This window comes from Dromaius novaehollandiae, chromosome 1, assembly GCF_036370855.1.
Source record: "Dromaius novaehollandiae isolate bDroNov1 chromosome 1, bDroNov1.hap1, whole genome shotgun sequence".
Classification (NCBI taxonomy): Eukaryota; Metazoa; Chordata; class Aves; order Casuariiformes; family Dromaiidae; genus Dromaius; species Dromaius novaehollandiae.
Genome location: NC_088098.1, coordinates 61,140,874 through 61,156,323, shown reverse-complemented (window position 1 = coordinate 61,156,323; position 15,450 = coordinate 61,140,874). Strand labels below are relative to the sequence as shown.

Genomic DNA, 15,450 nt, shown 5'->3' with positions numbered 1-15,450 from the left:
ACAAATTCAGAAATTTTGGGATGGAAAATTAATTCTACCTTTGTTAGAATATCAGCCAAATAGTACCTGATTAGCCCTGATTCACTGGAACCCGATTCCTGTGCAACACATGAAATTCCATGCTGTGAGCTGCTCCTGTGAAAGCAAACGGTTGTGCATACCAGAGGAAATACATTTGGAGGAGAAAAGCACCTGAATTCCCAGGTTGCACTGGTGATTAGAATCTGTCCAAATAACTGGGATCAAAGTCCACATTAATATACGCACACATGCACATAAACACAGCACATAAGGATGTCTAGCTCCAGTGGCTCTTGGTTATTTCCTCAAACCTATTTATCATTAAGAATACTTTCAGATCAGTGTTAGGAGGAGTAATGACTTATTATTGCATATGTTTTCTTAGTTATTTATTTCCTTTCTACGGCTCTCAGAGGTCTTCCAGTACATCATTACTGTACGAGAGCTAGGTATTTTTACAACTCTAATACTGATGGCAACAGAAACACTTGGATGGTGATCTCTGCTAAAATATCTGAGAAATGGAATTGCCTTTCTACTAGAAATTTGAACTTTACCACTATATGCAGAGAAAACATACAGCCCTGCATCAGTCCACAGGCCTTCAAAGGCAGCAGTTACGAAAAAAGATTTTACTGTGGCTGCACACTATGGCTGTGGTGGACACACTGCTTTGGACACCACAAAAAGTAAAAAGAAACAAAATGGCTGTTCAGCATGATGATCCAGATGCAGCCTCAATCTCAGAAAATCCCTGAATCACTGTTATTAGTAATTGGAATTATAGGAAGAAAGGATCATTCCACATTCATCCTTAGGCTTCTATTATGGCATGCTGTTCACCCAGTGGACTGAGTACTGAACTACATGAACTTTGAGTCCAACCCTATCTGAACATTCCTACCTCGTATAATGCAAAGAAAAAAACCTCCTGATTCCTTTAATGATCCAAGGTAAAGAACAGCTAATAACAGCTAACAGCTACAAAACTAAGTTTCTTCGGTCTGCAAGAGAAACAAATGAGGGGAGATACAAGAGAAGTCTTGAAACATCATGAATGGTGTAAAGAATCTGGCTTGAGAGTAATTATTCACAATCTCTTCCAACACAAGAGCTATGGAGCATTAAATAAAACAAGTGGCAGGTTTGAAACAAACAAAAGGTGGTTCTTAACACTGCGTGCAGTTAAGCCTGGGAATTCCTTGCTACAGGATGTCATGGATGCTACACGTTTACAGAAACTCAAGGAGGAACTAGATAATATCATAGGAGAGAAAGTTATCAGGGGCTGTTAAATACAGAGGCACCATTCCTGGAAATTTGTGAGCTACGAATTGTTAGAGGCCAAGAGAATACTCTGGGGATGCATCACTAAACACTTGCCCCATCTTACACTTTTCCATAAATATCTATTGCAAGACCTTGTTGAATATTGGCCTTGATGGTACTTTTTAGCCTAAATGAGACTGTATAAGCTACATTCATACTGGCAAGTAACATGGAATAGCAGAAGCATAGGTCCTATTGATATTGAGATAACTATACACCAGTATTTTCAGAGGATTTTTACTCTGGACTAGCTTTAGCCTGGTCCTGTGGACTGAATGCCCTTAGTGGTTGCAGGGCATTAGGAGAACCCTTTTAATTAAGTTTAATCCACAAAGAATTCAGTTCTTGTGCTCTAAGATGGCTCCATGTGTGAACCATGGTATATGGTGGTGATCAGGAAATTCCCTTCCGAAATACAATCCTCATCTAAAGTAAAACACTAACATAGATACCACTCTTCTCTGGATCCCTCAGAAAGGGTTAACAATCCTGCAGAAGGCAGGGAACATACAAAGCCACAAAGCCAAGCTAAAGATATTGGGGAGCATTAATTCCTTTCCACAAGCTTAGGACTTGAAGTATGAGATGCAAATATGCTTAACTCTTCATCTCTGATTGCTTCACTCAAACTATTATTAACAACCACTAAAATATTTAGCTACCCAATTCCAACCATGGGACAGGACTAATAACCTCAAAGAACAATGAAGTCTACAGATTCATTAGGTATTTCACAAATAATACTTTCTTTTATAGCTTTAAATTTACTGCAATTCCATTTCAATGGCAGTCCCCTTTTTCTTGCATGACAAAAGAACATAAAAGATAGTGTTCAGTCAGAGGCATAAGGAATGTAAGAGCGGAGCACAAGAGGGATAAGTATTTGGCTATAAGAGACTGCTTTGCCATTAAAATATAATGGGATTCTTTTTCTTGTTATCATTTTCCCTAATCCTTTCCGTTTCCTGGCAAAAGAACTCTACTACAATATGCCCATGTTAGTCTTGGCAGAATATTTCTTATCTGAGGGGGAAACTGTGATTCCTTCTGAACCTTTACTAATGTCAACCTTGACAGAGCCAAGGCTGATATGAATTTTAGGATAGACTGGTCACATTGGCAACATGAACGTACCAAGCACAGGTACTGATGCAACAGGCACTAAACACTACCCTTGCAAAAGGAATTCCTCATACCCTTAGGGGTGATCCAGCTCAAAGGGGCAGAGGAAGAAGGAAATATCACTCTAGTGTCATACATTAAGCATGCTGCGTGTAAAGTGCCTCCTTGTGTTGTTTGCATGCCACTTGCCATAAAAGACCATCACACCTTATTGCATCATGCCTTACTGCAGCTGGTGATCTGCATCAGTATCCAGAGTCAGATGGATACAAATCCAGTTTCCTGATTCTGACTAAAAGTGCCATGGCATGGAGACAAGACACAGGCTTTGTTACTATGCTGAGGATAAGAGCCTTAACCAAGAAGCCCAAGGATGCCACAGTCTTCCTCCTCTTCACTTTCATCAGTCAGTGCAGTGTCTTGTCCCATGACATATGATGTGCTTATTGCTGCACAAATGCCATGGCCTTTCCTCTTCACATATGTGAATCAGGGTTGCAGTCCCTCAACATGTCAGGCTTGTCATTTTCTGCTCGAGAGAGGCTAAGTGTTAGAACAGAATAATTCAAAGGCTAGAAGGCGCTACTGACTACCCTGAATGCATAAGTGACCAGTGTCATGGTTGTGATGCAAATGAATTCTTACCTTTCCACATTGCTTACATTTCCCCTCCTGCCTCCGCCTGTGCACCCAGTGATGTCGGACAAAATTCTGCAAGAGAAGGACAAGGAAAGTGCTATAGAAAGTGACAATAGCTTGTACTCAGAGGTACCACCTCTGTGAAATTGGCATAGAAGGAAGGGGCCCTTCCTCCCATTTACAATTGCCAATGCAATCATTTCTGGAGCAAAACGTAGCAGCTGCCCCACGGGAAACCCCAGACACAACCAAAACTGCAGGAGGAATAAGGACGCGATGATGTTCTTTATCCTCATTGCAATGTGGCCAAAACTACTCTCAGTACCCTTCTACAAAAAAAAGAGAGTAAATTATATTACATAGAGATGATAATCATCTAAAAGACCACAGAAGTATCTAAAGGCCACTGTGTTCAGCCACAATGTAGGGCTCAGTTCTACCCTACCCTGGGGGTATAGCCTTGTAAAGCAAAAACACATAGGTCAGTGCAGGGGAAGGGAAAGAGGGGAAGAAGAGGCACCTTTTTTTTCTCTCTGCTGGGGCTCCTTACATCCTGGACAGCAGCAGGAGATGGGTGAAAAGCAGGAGGGTGTGCAGGACTGCTGCCCCTGCTTGTGTGCAGGCAAGGGGGTTAGCAGGAGTCTCACCTGCACCCTGCTGTTATTCCAGCCAGCACAGCAGAGCCCATGTGGCAGGGACCTGAACTACCAGCTAGCCACAAGCTGTGAAGTGACCCTGCTGCAGAAATGGGGGGGAGGGGGGAACCTGCAAATTTCCCTGGTTATTCTTCCTCCCTGACCAGCAAAAACAAAAAGGTAAAACAACAGCAGTCACCTCTAAGCCTTCTCCATATCATGATTACCTTGTCAAAAGGGATTCTCGGTCATATGAGACTGACAACCAAAGCAACTACAGCAGTTGGATTTTCTCCCCCCTCCCTTTTTTATAAATTAAAAAAGGAACAAAAAACCCTAATGTTTAAATAAGTTTCAACAGTTATCTCACTTGGCTGGGATGCCTTTCTTTGGAGACATTAGCTTTAACTATGTATCTGTCTTACTGATGTAAATAAGAATAAATGCCCAGCACCTTAAAAGGGGCTGAATTCACATGGTAGCTGGAAGCAAACCATAAGTTTTTTGAATGTTTGATTTTTGTAGACTATCAGACTAAAGTTGTTTCTAGAAAAAGCGAGGGGAGAGGCTAACAAAAGGACAGCAGAGAAAACAATCAAAAATACTAGTTCAAAGGTCAGGAAGAAAGAAAGAAATTATACTAAAAAAAGACAGAATGCATGAATGAATGGGAAAAGAGCAGAAAGAAGAAATGATTCCTGTTAGTGTAAGTAATATAGTGCTTCAGCTAGAAATCATGTTATGTTCATTCTGGGGAGGAGAACACGTCCCACAGGAAGTCAGATCTATGTCTACAACTCCTCTGAATCTAAAAGCACTACTACAACTCCACACCAGGTGAGTCAGCACACAAGCCAAAGGGAAAGCAATTGTCACTTGCATGTACTTACTTCTCTTGGAGATCTGGAGCCCCCTTCTCGGAAAGTCGGTTTGCAGCGGAAATTAATCTGCCATTAAAATAAAGCAGTTAGAGCTGAAAATGAGCCGAGAGAAAATTTACTCCAATTGTTGGTCTAGACTGGACTTCAAAAACATCTATTAAAAACATCGGCTTCAGTAGCTAAACAAAGTAACTTACCTGGCTGTCAGAAAAATCTCTCTTCATATGCTATAATACTACTTCTTCCTAGACCTCTACACAGCTCTCATCTTCATTAACGCTACGGCTGCCTGCTCAGTTCACCTGCTTAACCTCTATTCCTCTGGCCTAGAAGAAAACCAGTTCATCTGCTTTTATGAAAAAGGTAATTTGCAACCAAAACAGACTTGTCAATGGGAGCTGGAAATTAACTCTGTAAGACGCTTTTGTACTTCTCAGCTTTAGGCCCTCATACATGAAATCTGTGGAGAAAGCATCTTCATTGACATCAAGAACTGTGCAAGTTACCCTAAGTTTCTACCCTTTGCTTAGACTGTTTTTCTTTTATCCATTCCCCCCACTCCACGCCATTTGAGCAGCATAGTACTGCCTCATGCAGTGATGCTACCTCCCTCACAGGGGAAAGGAGAGGTAGAAATAGGACAAGAGCTTCCATAAACAGAAAACATTTTTAAGAAATTGAAGAAAAAAAAGCACAGAATAAGTAACGAGGGGGTCTGATGAGAAAAACACATCAGCTTTCAAGAAAAGAAAACAAACAGAAGTAAAAGGAGAGGGAATGAAGAGAAGAAAAAAGAAGAAAAAAGCAAAAGAGGGATCCAAGGAAAGAACCAAGGGGATGTGAGATAAGGATGCAGTAAATGAAGTGGATTCAAACTTAAGGTTTTTTTCTTTTGACTAGCCTTCAAAGAACGAAACACTTAAGGATACTGCACAGCCATGCTTTTATTATGAAGGTAGAAAGGTTGAGTTTCCACTATTTTAAATACAACCCATCTCCTTACCATATAAATATAATCTTCCCTCATTTAATAGGGCCTTAGAAATAACAACTCAAAGGAGAAAAACAGGAAAAGGTAAGTGAAAATATTTATTAATTTAAAAGAAGTGAAATCCACAACACTGTTAATCTTCCTCCTTTGCTCTTCATCTGGAGTTGCCATTCATTGTTTCACTGCTGAGTCCTGGCAGGTTGAAAAGACCGCTAGCTTTCAGTTATTTTACTTAAAAACTTACCTTTGGGCAGAGAGCCAAGTGGAAGGCCTATACACTAGTTTTAAACTCCACATGGTTTAAGAGCCATGCGGACTTTTAAAACAGCCCTCTGCCAAAAGGTGAATTTTGTGTATAAAGAAGCTCAGAGTAGGTTTTATCTAAGCGTTCATTTGCTGGGGACACCACCGGCTGGTTGGGCAACGGTGAACCAGCATTGCTGTTGATGGCATGAAAGTCATGAAAAGTTCACTGGTAACATTTTGGCTTCCCACTCTCCTGAAACATGTGTTCCTGCTAATTTCACTGTTGGTAAAAGGAGCAGGGGGAGTGGAAATGGTACCTCTCCAACTTGGTATATGACAATCACTGTGACATTTGTCAACACAAGCTAGGAAAGGGAAAACTCTTTCCAAAGGGTTGCTACTATGAATTTGTCATGTATCAACTTACTTCTTTTATGGGGAACAACATTACAAACATGCAGGAATGAAAAAACTCTTCTGAAATCAATGGAGATATTCCCATCCATATTTGTTACACAGATCCCAACAAAAAAAAATATTTCTTTAACATATTACAGGTCAGGTGTAATTAGAAAGAATCGCTGATGGGAGGACTGAAGTCAATGTCCAATATTCTGTAGGCACTTGGGGGTGAGGAGGGCTCCGTGAAAGAACTGGGAAACAGGATGGATGTCCACAGAAGTGATATAAGAAATAAAAGGCTTAATATTTCTAATTGCAACAATAAGAACTTAATTTCTGAGGTTCAGAGGAGGAAACAGTACAGTCTAGTAAATACAGTGAAAAATGGTCATAGTAGCATCTTATGCTGCATTGCTTGTAATAAATTTAGTTGTCATGAGCTGAATTGTCCTGGGTTTAGTTGTGAAATTTTAAGAGACCAATTCTGTGCATGACAGGAAACTGCATTTTCTAGCTTCAATTTTTAATCTAGGAGTAGAGGGAAATTATTTTTTAATCATAAAAAAAATGTGAAAGCTTTTGGGGATTTTTTCTGGTTCACAGGATTTGAAAGAAATCTACTTTAAAAAATGATACAAATTTTTCAGTCAACTTTTTAGCAAGTATATTGTAAAAACACCGATGAAAAACTAATCTGGCATATGGTGTTTTGCAGGCTAGAAGGGAATTACGTGAGTGTCGGCCACACCAGGCTCCAGAAGGTGGCAATGTCTTACCTTCTCTAACTGCTCCATGCACGCATTGTGGACCACAATCTTGCAGGCAGCACATTTCCTCCGCAGAGCTGATTTCTGCAAGAGGAAAGGGAGGTGTGTGTGCGCGTGGAGGTGCACTGTTCACAGGAGGACAAGAGTTAGCCGTGAAATGGGAGACATTCCTTTCTTTGTACCACATATATTAGTCCTCTCCTGAGACTCACAACTGTTTTAGATATTGAAGGGAGAGGGAAGTTTAAAAAAAAGAAAAAAAAAAAAAGTTGGCAGTTCTTCAAGTAAAGCGGAGGTTGTGAAAGACAGAGGGACACAGTACTCCAGGTTGTGAACTAGAAGCAAAGGCTCATTTTAGGCAGCAGATAGGGCTGTGACAGTGTAGATCATGGTATTCCTGAAAGGAGCCACCTGCCAAGATGATGGGCAAAGCTAGTGAAGAGAGAAGGAAAACATACATGCAAATCAAAGCACTGGGACCAAATTTGGAAAAAAAAAACCTCGCTTTGTGCTGATCACACAATGCTGAATTTGATGGGCCTGACCACTGCCTTGCAGAAAAAACTTGTGTCATTTAGCAGGGAACAAAAACCTGCCCACTCAACGTTGTTAAATGCATATGAAATGTTACAGCAGGGACAAAATTCTCAATCTAATTATGCTGGTTAGTTTTATTAATATCTATAGGGCTTTTAAAGTGATTTCCATTGGATCCTCTGGGCTGAATCATATCAAAGGCAAGAGAATGTATCCAGGAGAGAGAGAATGCATATATGATTTTTTTTTTTCTTTTTGTTGCATATACTCAATCTAATAAGTCAGACAGAAGTAACATTAATAGAAGCTTAGCTTATAGACCTAAGTTTGAAAGACAGAAAGATTATAGACACACAGTAAGTTGAGACCAATTTGCTTAAAATATTTACATTTGTTTTATTCATGTTCATTAAATTTCTAATAAATATTTTCTTTAGAACTTTCAACATACTATAAATAACACTCAAGAAGAAACAGGGAACACAACCGCGGCTCACATCATGCCAGAACTACTACAACTTCATTCTGAATCTCATAATTAATTAAAAACCCTCATGGGAGGGTGGGAGGGGCTCGAATGCTTCACCTGAATCAGAGTGTTCTAGCAGAGTCTACGTTTTCAGGCATTTTGTGACTGATTAATTTTTAAGTATGTTTTTAGTCTCCAGGTTTACCTAGAGGAATGAGACAACATAAAGCAATCAATCTCTAAGATGAAAAAGTTCAAAAAGCAAATAAAGGTAAGCCCTTACAAGCAGCTACTTTTTAAAGTATCTGGATTTTTAAGTCATTCTCTTGATTTTTTGAATGCTGGTGGCATTGCAGATAGTTTACAACCATTTATAGTGAGAGGCTAATAAAAATTAAGACTTTGCATCTTTTCCATCATTTCTAACTTCTTTGCTTTATCATGAAGTGTCAGCTCCAGTTTCCAAAAAATGAGAATTCACATTTTGTATGGCCTAACGTTTTCTACAAAGTCAATGCAATTGCAGGTTAATTATTTTTTTAGATCAGGTATTTTAAATGGAAAAATGGCAAAACTTTCTACATGCAAAAGAGCTAAGTCAAAGGAAGAGCAGGATAGGCACAGAAAGACGTAGTGTATTCAAAAGATTCAACCTGGAAAATCATTAGCTGTTTAGTAGATCAAGTTAAACTAACCCCAGTTAATGTTAACTGGATTTCCAGCTCCGTCTGTAGTTCTTAGCTACCGAAAGCCCCATACACTCTACCATGTTATACAAACAGATACTGCTTTCTCCCGAAGGGAGCCGATACACTAGTAATTGAAGTAGAAAAGAATCTCAGTCAGGTCAAGCAAAGGCCAGGTTAGGAAGAACTGGCAAACCTTAAACTCCACTGCTTCCTACATATGGTTCGACATCTCCAGGCCTGCTGCTAGAAAAGCTTGTCATCATCTAGAGATGTCTTCCAGCATTCCCAAATAAAATTTTAAGTTAGTGGGTCTGATTCATCAACTATTGCTGTCAGTGCTTCCAACTTTCATAAAGATACCCCTTTAAAGTGCTAAGGCACTCTGGCTTTGGCCAAAAGCCAATGCCTTGAGACCAATGTAAGCGCAGGGCAAACACGCAGTGATCCTTCCCTGGAACACTGCCTCCAAATCAGCAACCTGTTACTATTGGGAGCTTGCTTGAACAGTCCTTGTAAACAACAAGCATGCGCTTCCCAGGCTTGGCTTTCACATAAGCCATCAGATGAGTAATTTGCTCAGGAAGCTATAGGGTGGATAGATATTAAATTAGAATTAGGGAAGTCATTATTGTTTTGGATCAAAGTGCCCTAAAAACTCGAGGTGCTTGGTGAATCAAAATGCTTCAGTTTGAATCAAATGATCTGAGCAGTTTTTAGCAAAAATCGAAGACATGGTATCATAGAGAGGCCCAGGAACTATCTGCAGAGACCACGGAGAAGAGGCAAACCCCTACACACACTTTGCAATCCAAGGGTCAGGATGCTGCCTTGAGCACTGACTCAAAGCTCAGAATTTCCACTCTCTCACAAACTGTCCAAAATACCAAGGGAAGGGTTTTTTCATCTCTTCTGCTGAAGCAGTTCAACTTAAATACTAGTAAGGTGAAGGGAAGTGAAGTAGACTGGAAGTGTAACAGTAACTCCACAGTCAAAGAATAGAGAAACATCGGTCCAGGGTTTGAGATCAGTGCAGCAGAACATTTTTTTATACACATCAGAAAAACTTCAGCAGGAGAAGGAAAACCTTGAATATCCTGTTCACTGCTGGTGAATGCAAACAAGAGTTTGGAAAATTCAGTTCAAATCCTTGCAGTGATTAAGTAAAAATACAATCAGACCCCCTACTTTCAGGCACCCCAACAAGTGATAAATGTGCATATACAAATAAAATCGGCTGGTTTCTTTCAATATGTCTGAAACACTTCAATATCTAATCTTTCTTCTGTATCATTATTAATTAAACTACTCATTAAATCCATTGTCATTGTGTAAATAATCTGTGTCATTCAAAATTTTTTTTTCCAACCAACAAAGTGAAGTATTTAACTAGCAGGCCTTTACCCCTTTTGTATTCCTTCTCTAGGAGCACAGGCCTCAACAGTAGCAGTAAATAATTAAAAGCTTCTGAGCAATGTCTCTGTCTAAAGTCAGGCTCTTTGCCTCAAAAACAAAGAAGGAAATCTGAAAATGTAACACTCACTGAGAATTTGACTTGACAGCTTTCCTCCCCCAGGTAGCAGAGGTCCCCAGAAACATTGGTCTCCAGCCACAAGTGCTCTCCATTCACAGCATTTTCCTGAGAAAAGATGATTGTTAACCTGGTTTGTGAAGTCATCCAGGTGAGTAAAGAATATTTCCCAGAAAGTGTGAGATCTGATTTCAATCACCTAAAAAAAAGGGGGAGGAGGGCACAAGAGAGAAAACACATACACATGCGCATACACACACTATTGAACATTTTTCTGCAGCACAAAACAATCACTGTATTACCCTGGCTGACCATCCCTGCTTAAAGGATGTTATGAAGTATTTTACTGAACTGCACAGAAGAACTTTGCCTACCATCTTCCTGCATGATGCCTAGTTTAACTGTGACTCTCAGTTTCATAAGCACAAGATATACAGTTTTAAAGGAATTAAAATCAAGGGAGATGAAACAAAAACACAACCACTGAACTTTCAATTGTAGAAATTCAAAAATTTGAAAACCAAACACCCACAAACCTTAAGTGGTCAATAGAGACTACACCTTAATTTTATACCTCAAAGAATAACACATCCAGCTAAGCAATGCTCTCAAAAATCAAGTTAGCATACTGACAGTTAGAAATGATTAACAGGGCAATGTCTGATCTTTCTTTGAACGCTTTCTCATTTGACCATATCTGGCCCTTCATTCTTTAAAAATTCTCAGCCTGAGGAAATCTGGTTGCAGAAAGACTACAGTTTTCACTGTGCTGTAATGTTGGCTTAACTAAAGAAAAAAACTAAAAAGTTTACTGTACGCTGTTTAAGCACAGTGAATAAACAGGAATTCTGCTCAGCCAGAATAAGAGCATGATGGAAAACGCTTTGACAGCCTCCGACATTTGGTTCCCACACTGCAGAAGTCACAAATGATGACGCGTATGAAACAGATGGCGTCCGACAGCAGGATGCTCTGAAATAGCCATTTTGGTTAAAATAATTTATTTAAAATAACACTGACAGTTTCAAAGTGATGAAATGAGAAAGTTTCTCTTTTGCCATGTGTATTTCTTAGCTAATGCAGAGAAGCAGAACTGATAAAACCCTTTGCCTTCTGAAGTGTGAGTGTATCCAGAATAGTCAAGAATTGTGTGAGTCTGCAAGTGGTGCCTACCACAACTAGTACTCCCTTCAAATAAACCATGAGGAAAAGACCAACCTGGGATCTTCTGGTGAGAAGTCTACATGTCCACAGGTGTAACTGCATCAGAAATTTTCCCATTAAAGTCAGACTAAGGATTATCCTTCAACACAATGCGCTGGATGAGAGACTTGGATTCCCATGTATGCTACTGCACTCTGATTAATCTTCACTTGCTTACTGCCTCCATTTCTTTTCACCCTTTTGTTTGCTTGTCCACTTAAACATCAAACTCCCTGGGACAGGGATTTTCCCAAACTGTATGGTTTTATCAGAATACACCATCATTTGGGTGAGGCCTCTCAGTGCTATCATAATGCAAAATAACTTTAAGGACTTGAACGCACGTCAGTAAACCTTCAGGCTTACTCAGATAGTAAATTACTCAGATGGTAAATCCCTTTCCTTCAAGTTTATCCTCAGATTAAAGCAGTTTTCTCTGGCAAGAACTACATCAGTTTTTACAGCGCTTTATGGAGGCTCAGTCACATCATACTAACAAAGTGACTATGTGCACTGTTTTGTCAAAAATATTAACTTCCTGTCTGGTTTACAAGGAGCAAGGCAAAACAACTGGACCAAAGCAGGAAGACATGAGTTTGTCAAAAAGCATTCGACCTGAGCTCCTTCCTTACTGAAGAAATGATGCAAGTTTGTATTATGACCTAGAGCTAAATTTTATAGATTATACAAGATGCTTAGGAAGGATCAGTTTGGGAAGCTAAGTAAGAAAGCACACAACTCCTGGGGCATAATTTTTAATCAGGAGTCACAATTCCATTAAAAAGAAAAAGAAACCCACACAGATTAAACACTCTTCCATTCAGACCATTTCCATAGAACTTGCCACCCAGGATTTCCAAAGATAAAGTGCCCTATTTCCATAACCTAATTTAGACTCATTTAGAGTTTATTCTCTGTTGTTCCGGACTTGGTCATAGATTCACATGTCTGACTTTCTATCACTGTATAAATAAGTAGTTTATCTTGATGATGATCTTTTTAATTGATGGTATGATAGAGTTCAGACAAGACTAGGTAATAAAAACATAAAAATTCCGATACGGTATAAATGGCACACCTCAGATATTCACTAACACTGGTATAAACAATTTCACAGCAGAGTGTGTGAAAACTCACAATTTCAGTTCCAGCAAACCGACATTTCAAAATCTTTCATCCTAAATCAAAGCAAAAAGCTGAAATTTCAAGAAAAAACACTCTTCCCCAAAAAGCTTTGGCAGCCGATTACTTTGTCACAGGAAGATCAAATGGGGTTATTTGTACTTCATTGTTTTAACTTTTACAGGGCACTGTCATTTATATGATGAGACATTCTGTTACAGCTTATAAAAATCAAAATGATATAGTCAAAGGAAAAATGTTTTGACCTTTTCCAAGCACAATTTTTGGTTTGTTTCTAATAGAAAATTTTTGACAAAAATCCATACATTTCTCTAAAGCATTTCAACTTCAACAAATCAGCATTTCCCCTCCAATTTACAGGCAGTATTCCACAGTGTGCTAGACTGGGATACCCCACCTGCCCAAATATAGGCTGACAGAGGTCACCAGAACCACCTCTAGGCTAAGCTCCTGTTTAGCACAGAACAATAGCGCAGTAAAGTCTACATTATCACTTCTATATTCTGATGCGGAGATATTTTCCCACAAAAGATTCACGTTCAGCAGCATCTCCATAAATAACTTTCATTCAAGTTTCATTTATTTTGCACGTGATGTCTTTATGTTGGGTTTAAGAGCAAACAGCTACTAAAGAAGCAGTCCTTCTCTCTTTGTCCTTGACCCCTCAAGTCTAGCCTCATGCTCTTGCCATTTTCCTTGTGCCAGATCTGATGGCTGTGAAGCTGCACATGAATCAGTTCAACTGGTAGAAAATACAGATCATTTTTATATCAGATCAGAAAGATGAAATGACTCACCCTCTGACCACACAACTGCTGGATCAAGGAGTGGTGGAAGTGGGACTGTTGCTTTTGGTACTCCTTGGTTCTAGACCAGATTAGCTGATTTGTCAAATCATGCTTTTAGGCTGACGCACTTTGCTTTGATTTGGGCAAGATGTAGGTAAAGGAGGGATGCTGCCCACTGCCTTGCATAAAACAAGAATGACTTTGGCCTAATATTTTGCAGTTTAAAAAGAGTTGGGAAATCTGCTCTTCCAAACCTGGCTTTCCAGCCCTTACAAGTGTTTATTCAATACCCTGTGAAGTGAAAGAGCCCCCGCTCACTGAAGCGGAGGCAGCTGTGCTTTCCTGGCAGATGCAGCCTGCCTCACAGGGGACACACGAACTCACTAGGCTCTCCCAGATGGAGGCCTCCCATTTGATTGTTCCTGATCCGTTACCACTACAATAGCAAACAAAATTAATTTCAGTATGAAGAATGCTCCTCGCATATGAAACAACAAAAACATATGGCCCCCCTGAAGTGAAAGAAAAATGGGAATTCATGGACTGGGAGTTTGGGAACAATGTAATTACATGTGCATGATCATGACTTGCTGTGCACATTTAGCTAATTCAACTTGTTTTTTTTTTCTTTTAAGAAGTGCCCCAGCATGGTTAAATGATAGAGCCAGTTTACCATTTTTCTAAAGTCCTCAAGAATCTCTGTACCTCACTGTTCTTCAAGCTGCAGTCAGCATGGTCTCAAAGGCAATGCAAACGAATTTGTGTAATTTAATTTGCTACATCAAGCGGCCACGGATATTCAGTCAAAAAAAAATCCCCCAGTTGGCCCAACTTGATAGTTATAACACCACATGTTGCAGGAGGAACTGAACTCTCCTCCACCCCTGACGCTACTAGAATTTTGCAAAAAATTCTTCAAGGAACATTTTAAAATAAACCATTAAGAAGATTTTCCCTTTGTTAACATCTCAGTCAGACAGATGAATCTTCTTACCAAATCTACCTTTAGATGATAGTTATGATTAATGTATAATTAGTGTTCATCACTCCAAATTTAAACATGTTTGTAAGCAGAAATGATTAGCTTTTGCCCTTTTCTTTGTGAGCTCACTATCAAGCAGAAATAAGTTTGGTTGGAGGCCTTTTTGCCATACATCTCTCTCTTACATTTGGCTTATGTTTCACCGTTAACTCAAATTCCAGAGTTGCTCATGCTCATGTTGCAAATAACGACCATATCCCCGATGTTGTTGTGCTGATACGTACTCTCAGTTCTAATCACACCTTAACTCACTTCAATTTGAGAATACTCTGCATGAAGAGGTCACCTTTTTTAATTACCACAAATGTAATACAGGAATATAAAATGATACAAAACTCTAAACATCAAGGAGATATGCTACCATATCATTACTTCAAAAAACTTAAAGACACATCATGTCCAACTATTTTCTTTTTGTTTTAACTTTTAGGGCTAGGTTCATCATATTCTCTAGCTATTTTCTGGAATAGCTTGAATCACCTCGAGTGACAAGGTCACACTCCGCATCCTGCCTTTCTCCCAAACTGGCCTGCACAGGCATATGTACACACATACAAACAAGCACACACCATCCTCTCCTCCATGCTTTCCCCACATCCCTGCATCAGCTACACACTCCTGTATTCCCTGCTGAGCTTTTGGGATTCTCATCACCATCATCTGAAAGGTTATCTGTATGCAGAAGCAGAATAACAGTGTTTGTCTTCATGTAGGAACAACATCTAGATGCTATCAACTGAGATGGTGATTTCCTGCGTTGTCAGGAAACTATTATTCAGTCTGACAAGGGCTTAACTTCAGCCCCTGTGGCAGCAATGGGGAAAAACTGCCATTCTGAAGAAGGGCACCTCCTCTAATATCACATTAATATCACTGCAACCTCTATCCCTCTGAGAAAGATAGAGATAGCAACCATTTTGAAATATGAGAGCCCCCTTTTTCTTTGTAGCTCTCTCTGGAAAGAACATTTCTCAAACCTTGATGAAAAAAACAACAAAGCAGGATTACTGATCCTGAA

At 39.6% G+C, this 15,450-nt stretch overlaps 1 protein-coding gene across 2 annotated transcripts in view; it reads right to left on the bottom strand.

The window, feature by feature from the left end:
- Nucleotides 1-15,450, bottom strand: part of DGKI (diacylglycerol kinase iota) — a 226,149-nt gene that overhangs the window by 126,727 nt on the left and 83,972 nt on the right. For both annotated transcript variants that reach the window (XM_064514311.1, XM_064514314.1), the window contains exons 3-6: nt 10,269-10,364; nt 7,043-7,117; nt 4,637-4,693; nt 3,118-3,183 (exon numbers count right to left, since the gene is read on the bottom strand). In XM_064514311.1, coding sequence (XP_064370381.1) covers nt 3,118-3,183; nt 4,637-4,693; nt 7,043-7,117; nt 10,269-10,364 — 294 coding nt within the window. The remainder of the gene's footprint in view (nt 1-3,117; nt 3,184-4,636; nt 4,694-7,042; nt 7,118-10,268; nt 10,365-15,450) is intronic.